The sequence below is a fragment of the Haliotis asinina genome, chromosome 15 (assembly GCF_037392515.1).
Source record: "Haliotis asinina isolate JCU_RB_2024 chromosome 15, JCU_Hal_asi_v2, whole genome shotgun sequence".
Lineage (NCBI taxonomy): Eukaryota > Metazoa > Mollusca > Gastropoda > Lepetellida > Haliotidae > Haliotis > Haliotis asinina.
The window spans coordinates 34,665,356-34,677,804 of NC_090294.1; the positions used below are offsets into that span (position 1 = coordinate 34,665,356).

Below are 12,449 nucleotides of genomic sequence, written 5' to 3' on the forward strand. Positions count from 1 at the left end.
ATATAGATTACCAGTGTGCCATCATACAAATGCAATCATAGCAAAACTCTCTGAATGTTACATACACTTCTGACAGCAGTAAAGCCGGCAGGCTGTTCAGTACATCCCATCCAGGACATTTGTATTCAAGACACAATATCAAATATAAAACATACATAACATGTGGAAAAAAAACTATTTTTTTAAAGAAAACTGGACTCAAGATAATATGTACACCTACCTGTCATTTCATTATACATACGAAACATGGTTAATTCTTATATTAAGTACATTTACTGAATTTGATTCTATAAAATGAGTGAGTGAGTGGAGTTTTTTGCCACACTCGGCAATATTCCAGATATATGACAGCAGTCTGTAAATTATAGAATCTGGACCAGACAATCCAGTTATCAACAGCATAGGCATTAATCTGCGAAACTGGGAACCCGTGACGTGTCAACCAACTCAGCAAGCCTGATCATTCGATCATGTTAGTCGTCTTTTGTGGCAAGCATGAGTTGTTGAAGACCTAACCTACCCCAGATCTTCACAGGACCCTATAAAATGTCACTCATTTATATCATATACACTAGAATTTGTAGCCCCCTAATCCCTACCTGGATATGACAGAAAAAATATACATACATAATACAACTTGAAAGAATTTCAGAGTAATACTCAATAGCTGGCAGGCGGTGGGGTAGTCTAGTGGTTAACGTGTTCGCTCGTCACGCCAAAGACCCGGGTTCGATTCTCCACATGGGTACAATGTGTGAAGCCCATTTTCTGGTGTCCCCCGCTGTAATAATGCCGGAATATTGCTAAAAGCAGCATAACCCTACTTCAAGTCAAAAGTGAAGACTATCATCCAGTATCACATCACTTTAGCTTTGTTTTAACAATATTCATCTGAAATAGATATGATCCTACACGTAGCACATTGGTAAATAATTTAATTGTCGCTAATGATTTTTACATAGGAAGCAGATCTGGGATGTCACTGAGATGTATGCAATCACAGTATGTAGATTCTACACAATTTCATCAATTCTGATTATGAAACTACTAGATGGACAAAAAGAGATATCAAGAGATATTACTGTGGGCGAGTCAAAGTATGTCATTTATGCTGAATGCACTAATTCCTGGCAAGTAAGGATTGGTTCAGTCTGACAGGGTTTGCAATGAATATAGATTAGCTTGTGTGATCAGCAAAATTTGATGTGAAGACTTGTTGAGAAATCAATTGCCTCATTATTACACATAAGCAGAAAGATATTTACTTTTCAGATAAAATAATCCAAATTCAAGTTAAATATGTTTAATACACACCATCATTAAAACAGGCATATTTTCCCAGACCCCTAAAATCTCCACAAAAAAGATATCACTTCTAAAATTTCTTTTTAATCTAAAAGATAACAGAGGCCATACAAGGTCTCTGAATAGATTTATGGCCATGCCAAAGCAGGAATATCACAGTATACACAAGTTCAAAAATGTTAAACATTGTGTTAGGCCTCATGTATAGTTTGATGTCTACTATAGTAATCCTATGTCACAGTATAAATCTAACAAAAAAGAGGTCTACCTCAACGTTTACCATTGTTGGAACAGGTAAAGTTCATGCCCATCTTAGAAGAAGGAAACTGCGGTGTTTAAAATACTGTCAGAACGCTTACATATCATAAAACGAAATATAGCAATATTTAACAAACACAATGACAAACGCCTCGTTCATTCAGCTTACGTGATGCCAGGAGTATAGAATGAGTAAACACTGTAAAACATTGTTCTATGTGAAACACGATCACGATTCTCTCATGTAAACAGTCTAACCAAATGAAAACATACAACTCAATATAGTAAACATTTTCCTCGTAATAAAGGCGAGAATGACATTTAAACAATTTGTGAAGGATTGGTGTTTTTTTCAATTATATACTTTGTGATCGTTGATATAATGTGGTCTGGATGAATGGGCCGTGCGTCACTTACCGTGACAGGGTCATAACACAACCACTGATACACTCATCTAATATTGTCCGGATACCGACTCAGTCTTCACCCCAGGAAACAGGTACATTTATCCAAGCATCATACTTACCCAAAACAGGAAATTTGCGAAAAACAGGATGTATTTGACCACTGGGCTCACGAAAGTATCATTTTGTGCACAGCAGCCCATTTTAAACTCTCAAAACATCTACTTAGCGCCGACATTCGTCGATGTGTTCGTACTCAGTTGAAACCGTACGGGAAACAATGCGCATGTCGGTCGCACGGTGTGACGCACCGTCACGTGACCAAGTGGCAGAGAATGTTTTCCTTGGAAATTTCATTGGCACCTTATTTTCCTTGGGAACAAAATTCATACTTTGGATGAAATGCACTGGTTGAAATTGATGTGCACTTTACAATTTACGTCAAACAAACTGTGATGTTAACACCCAAGAGCGCGTTGGCTTGCTAACGTTTGTCAGTGAATTCAATCTTCTTAACAAGCTGTTGAACGATGGCAAGCCCAGACAGCAGTTCGCGCAAAACGCTAAAAAAATTATCACGCCCCACCAAAGAAATTATGTTTTTTTTTCCTTGTTAAGCCTCTAAACTTCCTTTATGTCTGTGAGACTAAAGTACTACAACAACATATAACAAATGTGACATGCTTGACGTTCAGTGCAGTTAGAATGGATGTTCGAAATGATATAAGAACGCGTGGTGGTGTATGGTCCTTTGCATAGAGCGCTGTTCACTGCTCAGGTGAATACGGTCATGGCCTGATATAGGATGGGTGACCATGCAAGTCAGCTTGACTCGATCGTGTCTTCTGTCCTGCACTACAACGAATCACCCAGATGTGACAGACCTTAGGCAAGTGAGTTCAACACCTGAGTAGAAATATGAAGGTATGATAAGTGCAATAACATGACTCATATCAACACCAAAATTGACATATACAGTTTTAGGTATAATCATAGATATATACCAGAACACCCAGCCTCGACATTACAGTAACACCTGAGGAGAAGTATGAAGTTATGTGACGTCAGCGCGTCAACACCTGACCTGAACTTATATGTAACAGGCCCCAAATCAGTTGAAAGTAATTTATGCAACGTCGAGCTCGGAGCTAGTGTCTGTTGATGGGTGATCGTGTCAGATTGACCCAGGAGAGCGAGGACTTCAGTTGCTGATACATATGATCTCAGTAGGCAGTTTGGTCAAAATTACCTCTGTTCTTCCCGGCAGAAAATGGGTACCCGGGGGGATAAGTCATGTGACCCTTAACCAACTTGATATTCAGATTGTGATAACAGCGTCCAGTGAGCAACCAGTCATGAATGAATCATTATTATAATTATTAGAGGATCAGCCCCTGAAAAGACGTATATAGATGAAAGTATGGCTTTGCGATTGTAAACCTGAAAACATGACCACACACGTAGACTCGTGAGCTTACAGTATTTCAATCGCCTAAAACCTGTGTCCTGAGTGTTCTGGCTAGACGATACAGGATATAATCTATATTAGAGAGACATGTAAGGGTACATCTGTATAATATCCATAGAAAATAGGCGCGTCAAGGTTTTAAGCCGGTTTTAGCAATGACACCGACAGCCCGACAAAGTTGAAATGACCTCCCGAGTTGCGGGTACCTTATGCAGTGCTGTGATCACTGAGCATGAGCTACACCAAGTATTGGCGAGGCAGGTTGCCGTCCCAGACATTCATCCCACAGGTCATTCCGGGCATTTAACAACGACTGTGTCATTTTCTCTTAAAGGTGGGTGTAGACACATTCCGCTTGGAGCAGTGGCAAGCTATCAGTTGCATGGATCCTGGGGAATGAGATGCACGTGTTATTATGTAACGCCTCGACATCTTTAGTGTGTCTGGGTTTCAACCCAACTTGGATTATACATTCGTGGTTCGCCGACAAATCTAGACGCATTCTCAGGAAGAAATCATGATTTGAACCACTTACCACATAATCCTGACACGCCTAAGGGACACAACTCAGCTCATCCATGCTCTCTTTACTCATTGGATTGGTTCAAATGACAGCAGACATTGAGGGAATAGCTGGATGTACTTGTACGTTATGTATAGTGGTACACGTTGTACAAGCATGTTGCAGCGCTAGTGCTTTAATAGTTCCGGGTGAAAGTGTGCTTTATTACACCGTACATGGTACTACAGCCAACTGTATTTTTTATTCCATGATGCTTCCGTGAAAGATCAAAGACGCCGACAGTACTTTATAAAACGAAAATGAGTACTTTTTGCATTAGGTCGCAATGTGTTGGCGTCACTGCCCCATTGTAGTCTGACACTAGTACAGCCTCCTATACAGTAATTGAAACTACTCCGTTGCATCCCGTTTCTCAGTTTGCAGTTACGTCACTCAGGTAACATCGCTGGTGGAAACATTACGTTTATGCTTTCCGACGAATTAAATGTTTCATTGGTCGACTCCATAAGCGGATCCAGGAATTTTGAAAGGAGAGGGCGGGGTTTGTTCGACCCCCCTGAACTCCCCCTCTGGATATCACTCATAAGTTTACAGCTTCGTCGTGACGTTCGCTACGTTTACATTCCCACAATGCAATCGTGGAATGTCGCTAGACTAGTCAGCTTCCTCTGGATGTACTCATCTAAACGTACGTTTAGAAAAGCGACAATCACATTTCCCGTTACGGTTTACGTTAATCACAGATGTAATTACATTTATCTGTAAATGTAATTACAGATGTAATTTAGGGAAGATATTTAACTCGAACGTAAACCACCGCCATCACTCTGACGCAAGCGTCGTCCTACTTCAACTATAATAGTCACATAATAATTTACTCCTTGTATAGATTATTTCACAAGAATAAGCATATTTTCTTCACAGCAGCTTGTAATTTTTGTCATAATATAATCATACCTGTGGTACTATATGGTTCAGAAATTAGGGGGTGGGGGCGAGCTGGGTATGCATCATTAATGCATAGAAATAGTGCAAACGACATACTTCATCTCATTTCTAAATGTTGGCAAGTATGCATATAAAATAAGACAGCATTGAATGAGTGTGGTAGATACGCACGTGTCTACTCAAATACGTGTTATTTGGACTGGAATCACAACGCTACAAATACTGTCAGTACTTTTACAAAGAGCACGTGATATATACTCCAAGGTCTGGCATGACTCACTTTGTACATTCACGTTGTAAAAGACTTACTCGACTTTCAAATCATTATTACAGCCTGAACTATGCCTTACAGTCCTAAGTGATAAGACCTTGATTTGAGCATGCTGTAAGTTACGCAAACACATTCTAGTATGTATAAGTTGTAATCTAAGAGTTCTCGAAGATGTGTACCATGTAATTTTTGCATGTGAAAGGAATGCGGTTCTCCGAACATAACGTTCACATAGTATCAATTACAAAAGTCTGCTCTCAAAACAAAATATACCCAAACCGTAATTTCTGTCTCAATTTTCATGAAACACGAGTGTTCCTTATCACTGAGATGATCATATGTTGTTCCAGGCTCGTGTTACAGGACAAGACAAGACAAGACAAGGCAAGACAAGGCAAGACAAGTCAAGACAAGATTTTATTAGGTCAAAGAATATAACAGCGTTTGTTGTCGACAATATTGTAATCTTCAGCACACGGCAGGTTTATGTTATAATGCAATGATTATGACACTGTAGAGCAAGGGTATAGTAGTATATGCTTATTTTGTTCATACCCAACGTAGTAAATACATTTGGCAACGTTCAGCCTAACTTCACCATTTTCACTTTTCAGCAATCCGACAAATTTAAACATTTTTGCAGTTTCGAGAAGAGTAGAAGATAAATAACGTTTACATATTTCCTGATACTTAATACAAATAAATAATACATGATACTCGTCTTCAATCTCACTTGGACAGAAGGGATATTTTCTATCAGCAAATGGTATTTTAGGTACACTCCGTCTACCTTTCCCAATCATAAGCATGTGGGAACTGAGACGAAAACGCGTCATCGCAATTCTGTACGTTTTACCGCCATTATTAGATGCATATTTCTCGAAAGAGTTTTCTTAATATAAAGGTATAATCTGTTTTCACGTAAAGCTGACAAGTGATGTTCCCACATTTGGGAATATACATATCTAACCCTAACATGTTAGAGCTACAATCGATTGTACTGTGGGCCACATGGCCAAAATACCAAATGTTAATTTTGAATTCTTTGAAACACGGGTACAATTCTTTTGTAGTTACCGCTCGATATTGCAGATGGGAAATACAGAGTCAGAGTTATCGACCTTCTGTCGATTTGCATTTGCAAAACATCGATAATTTCCGTACACCATACGTGATTCAATGTTATTCGAGATAAAGAATTCCTACTTCAAAGTACCAAATGACTTCGGCTTTTTCAGCGGGGTACTTTGAAAATGCTACTCGCTTGTAAGCAGACTGGTGCTTTGAAAATAAACGAAGAACGCTCAGATGAACAGACAGCGACATATATGTGTGAGGTAAAATATGTTACATTACATTATTTCAAAAGAATCAGAAATATATCTGTATATGCATTTATCCACGCCAGTGACCGCTTACAGCTTGAGGTCATCAGTAGAAAGTGTGGTGACCTTCAGAGCATGAAGTTGAACAAGTTAGTGTTAAACACTTTCATGGAGTAAAAATACTCAACTGTTTTACAGCACAAGCCAAGAAAGCCATGTTCAAAATAACTTCTTTTGAAAAGAAGTTTGAAAAACTGAGCGATAAAGGTATTTTTACAGTGTGTGATAGTATGATTGTTGACAGTATGATGAGATCTGTCGAACTTCATACAACTAGCTGATTGGGAGTATCCAAGCATCATTCTCAAAATAATATTCAGACTTACTAAAACGTTCCAGATAACATGGCCTTATGGAAGTAACATGGTAATTAAGGCCTCCCCTTCAGTATGTCTACATGGCAAGAGCAATGGAATACCGGACAAGATTAATTCATCTCGGAAATAAAAGACTACCTGATCAGGTATAAGCAATGCTCAAAACACTTCATGACGTCGGATGGTACTCATGGGCTACCTAATGAAGTAAGCAGACCTAAGTAAAAGTATATTTACTAGACCCTAAGAGGTCTGTTTACTTATAAGTATAAATACTCCTGGAGTATTTGTGGTCATGTGAACAGAATTTGTAAACAAATGTTTGCTTAGGTGAGTATTCAACCACACATTTAAGACAGTTTAAGAGATCACTGAGGGAAATTACACCCTAAGAGCAATCCTGATGTTAAAAGAACCACGCGTGGACTTTCGTTGAATGATGAAGAGAGTTATTACCTCCGTCTATTTGACGGTTTGGAATGAAAGTGATTTTTGTGGAACAACTTGATAGTCCAAAATAGAATAAAAGAGCAATATACCCAATGATGTCAGATGTGGTGAATATAAAGCATATGAAAAGAGTAGTACCTAGTGCAAGATAAGTATGCACACACCCAAACGAAATTTCTAGGAAAACATGTGGCAAGAGCTGAAAACTGCAAGTTTTATGGATGAGCTGCATTTCGGTCCATAGACCGACAACATCACCCGTGAACGTGTCAGAAGGTACTGGTCAGAGACAGCGTCTTGCCTCGCAAGTGACGTCAGATAACAGTCATAACACATATCATATGGATGTTGATGGAAATAATGCATCATTTAAAAGAAAGGGATAGGATCGAACATCTCAATGTGATTGATGACACGGACTGATGACAAGGACGATAAGGACGATCAAGCCAAAGATGATAATTTAAGGATGATACAAAGGAAGATGAAATTGCAAACAAAGATTACACAGAGAGGAAAGTACAGAAGCCAAAAGGACGTCCATAAAAAAGAAGAGAGAGTAAAGAAAACAAAACTGAAAACTGTTTTGGAAGTACATATAAGAAAGTATAATGAAAGACAAGATTTGAAAATGCTACTGTGTCATGTGAAGATAAGAAATGCAGAAATGAAGACTGTAGAACTGGAGAAGATTGAACCAGAAGTGTACAAAAGACAAAAGCGCGAGGAACGAGGTTAATGAGTCTCGGTCATCGACCACCATCCATGCCTGGAACTTGCTGGATGCAACCAAAACAGCCATACAAATCCTATTGAAGAATCAGATGTCTCTCTTGATGATTCGGGAAGTTCATTCTATTCCATCCTTCAGCCTGTTTTGTACGCACGTTTACTGTTTCTTCAAAGGCCTGGATCACATGTCTCAGTTCATCTCCTTCTTGGGACCTCTCATATTTTGTTAGCAACCGTTCGAATATCGCATTGCAGGTCGTGCATTCGTGAACTATGGAAACTTCTAGCCAGAGAGATTTTGCAATAGTTCTTTGCCCTGCAGAGGAAGCAAGCCAGCGGACTGCGGTGTCCACCTTATGGTCCAGTTCCAGAGGCTCCCTTACATGAACATCCATTGTGGGGATTCGTGGCTGTATATATAGTTCATTGCAAAGAACAAAACATATCTCTATTCATTCGAGTGTTCTCCATCCAAAGTGGTTCATCAAAGGCCATGGTCACTGTCTGAAACCATCAATGGCGAGATCGTTCTCTACTCCAGACTTCTCATGAGACAACCTCATGGTTACACCCATACTGACGAAGTATTCTGGGAAATCTCTCCTCCGTTATTGCATGAGCAGTATACACAGAGACATTGTCCCAAATAATGAAAATTCAGTTATTCTAAAAACACGTGAAGTATTACTTATGTGAATGTATTTAACCACGTAAGTCCATGTGAAAGAGGCTTTATTCTTAGTATTTTTCGATGCACTCTTCTGAGACTCAGCAGGCGAGTGTAACGAATAATACTGAGACTAAGTCTACTTAGACGGCTAATACAACCTGTTCTGTTTATGGATGAGACAAAATAACAGTGCTATTGATTTATTTTTCGAGAATTTAAACTAAGAACATCAGACCAATTGTGTCAAGACTGGCACTCCTCCCTCGAATGTTACTCTAAATGTGATTTTTTTCATCACTTTTAATCTCTACTCAACGCTGAATCATATATTAGAAATGACATTCCACAGTACCTAAAATATTTCATATCAAAATTCAAAATGTATCAACTTTAGATTTAAAGTTGAAACTAGAAGACACAACAATGTACCCCAAGAAAAAAAAGATACTGTGATAGTAATAATTATTGTTTAAAGAAAAATATAAAGCCTGTTGAAAATGAGTACCATTTACTTAAGAAATGTGAAAACCTTTTATTCGTAATTTATCATGTATTGTGGGACTATGACCTTTTCACTGGATACATTTGTATGTCTGTCTCGCTGATTCTCGTACAACAAGCGCATTGAAGACAAAACAGATCTTACAGTCGCCGTATTAAGAGTTTTGTATCATCCTTCATCCTACAGTACAATGTGTGTAGATTGACAACTTGGGCAGACGCTGCTGGGCATATATAGATTATAGCTTCTTCGGACAAGCGGTCTATGTACAGTTACTACTTTGGGGGCAGTGGATGTTCAAGATGACAGAAGACTAGATGACGCGTGTCTATTCCTTGTAGAGTATGCACAGATGGTCAGAGGTTCAGAAGCATAAAGAAATTCATTAATACGTGGTTTATATATTACAAGTTCGCTTCTTTGGAGGTTGGTCAGAATAGACAAGCACGCCATATTCACGCTGTACAGGTGACGTCATGTGTGCATGTGCCGATCTTCCACTCATCAATGGCCACTGTAAACCAAACGTCACTGTGTTCTGTAATCTGATTGGTTGAAAAACATGATAAATGGTATTAGATTTCCGGAAACTGCAAGACTATTGGCTGCGTATTGACACGTAGAAACATCGCAAATAATTGATTTGTTGTGTCATTCAAATCCTATTGTGACATAAAGTTAGATTACGTCACAAATGAGCAACTCAAGACGGTACCATGGGAACCAGCTGAAACGGCCAGCTGATGACACTTCACCTCTGTACTCGTACTCGATGTAAACGAGTGCAGACAGTAAAACCCTTTGGTTTACCTTTTTGTTCACAGTGTCGATAAACATCATGTGTTGGCCAATTTCCGGGTGTTAATGGGTATTTGAAGCACGGCAATATTTCATTTGAAACCTCCGACTGACGCCGCCGGTACCAAATGTATTCCCGCGCTTCAAATACACAACAGCCGGAAATTGGCCAACACATGATGTTTATCTCCTAAATGGTATCTTTCCGTGGGAGTTTAAGGCCTGTTCCGGAATGACACGATAGGCCCTGGTAGATTTTCCTCTAAGCTTTGTAACTCAATATTCACTGATTAACTCTCGTGAATAGTGGTCAATGATGATGGCTCGAGATGGACTAGTCTATACTATTCTCGGTTCTCCTGCCATTAATCTATAAGAAAAAGTCTTGAAATCGACACATGTCACGTTGATTTCACTAGTGTTGAAAGCTGTGCATGCGTGTCACGTAGTTCGTCACCTGGAGGGTAAGACATGTCCTGGATGTACACATGTTTAAAATCCTCAGATATATTAACATATACGCATGCATGTTGGAAATTAAACTGAATGAGTGAATCTTGTTTTACGCTCCCGTTATCAATATTCCAGCAATATCACGGCGGAGCTACACACATCTTATCAATGTGAGGACTCGAATTGGGGTCTTCGGCGCGACGAGTCAACGCATTTACCACTAGACTACAGCACCGCCGCGTTGGAGATCAGACATATAGGTAGTTAGCCTCGCAGATCTGAGTATTCCACATTTCTGTTACCCTACAGGACGCGTATATGTTGACGACCCCTCCAGTATGTAGTAGGTGCACTCATCCCATGTCCTCCTCAGTTTATCTTGCACTACACATGCTCATTATGTCTTCATTTACAATGTCAATATTGCACATCATTGTTAATACAACCAGATTGTCCTAGTGTGAACATATTAAAGGCCGCGAGTAGAACCTGAGCAGTACAACCTACATCCGTCCAACAGCCAGTCTCTAGCACTCGTCCTTCATATAGTTAAGTGTATTTACTTAATTGCAGACGACGCCTTGGGAAAGCAACCCGTTTCTCCCATCAATGACGTGGTAGGTGACTCGTCGCTGACACAACATATATGAAATCCTGTTCTTTCAGAAATGATGGGTGGAAGTCCACTGTATTGGATACAGATTATTTGAATACACCTCTTTATTACCCTTAAGATAAATTTGTCGAATTCTGAGTAATTTTTGTGTGTGGTCAATAGCCAAAGCAAGACAAGACAAACCATGTAACTAGCGGCTTGCTAGGGTGTACGAACAGTACCTGGATATTCACAAAGCAAATTCTGTTTGAATCGATATCCTGCAGATCCACTCTTATCCACAGGGTAACCGTAACATTACCTTGTTTTGAAAATACATGTCAACTAGTCGTTATATATAGTTTTACTTACAGCAATGATAATCTCAGTTTCCTTATGATATATCAAACACACTCCAGGAATGTGCATGAGTTACAGTAATCCTCGCACTTAAGTGGGTTACGAGTTGATGTAGATGTACCTGAATGTAATGTCATGTATATAATTTGTATATCGGAGTTCCTATCAGTGCAAAGAACTTATATGTCACAGTCACGTGTAAGCGGGTCATATATTTCTCTTCACAGCGACGTTTCGCGTGAATAATACACCAACTATGTGTGTATAATGTGTCAAGCCCATGTCAAGCACCGACCCCCCTCCCTTCTCTCTCTCTCCTCGCCGTGATATTGGCGAAATATTGCTAAAAGCGGCGTAAAACTAAAGTCACTCACTGTTCAGAAACGCCACAAGGTTTCCAGAATGCCAGGCAAAGCTCTCGTCTGAACAGGCAAAAAACTATGGGTGCCGCTTGCAAAACCCGTGGTGAAACGGGCAAACAAATCAGAGCTTAAAAGCTCAGTACCATACAAACATCTCTCAACCTCTCAGTTCAAAGACCATGATGTACTGTCAGAGATAATTGGAAGAGCACTGTCTAAACTCAAAGCGACTGTATGTAAACATTTCAGGCGTTGCCCACAGCTTGTCGCAAATGAGTGAGTTTGTGTTGTACCATGGCGGGCAAAAATTAACACCGATTGCCTTAAAACATGTTATCAAACTGAGATTATACGTATATGTATAGTTTTATGACGTATGGTATCATTGTCAGGGTGAACCATAAAGGGTAGTACAAAGTGAATATTATAGGTAGGTGCGTTTAAACACCAGTCTAGGTGCCAAAGTCCTTTGGTTTTAATCTGTGTTAGAATATAATTAAGGTTGCCTAGGCTGGACATCACTCCGACAGTAAATATCTTTATATATGGTTTGTATATCCGCAATCAAGTCCCTTTGCAGCACGTTCGCTCTCGACGATTTCCGAAACATGTCAATTTCACGGAAGTGGGAGTGGGTCTGTGTTGTGT

At 39.5% G+C, this 12,449-nt stretch overlaps 1 protein-coding gene across 1 annotated transcript in view; it reads right to left on the reverse strand.

Moving 5' to 3' along the window:
- Positions 1-2,254, reverse strand: part of LOC137265657 (tetraspanin-33-like) — a 31,995-nt gene extending 29,741 nt beyond the window's left edge. Inside the window, exon 1 of the mRNA XM_067801090.1 lies at positions 2,090-2,254. Coding sequence (XP_067657191.1) covers positions 2,090-2,170 — 81 coding nt within the window. The 5' untranslated portion in view covers positions 2,171-2,254. The remainder of the gene's footprint in view (positions 1-2,089) is intronic.
- Between the last annotated feature and the right edge of the window lie 10,195 nt (positions 2,255-12,449).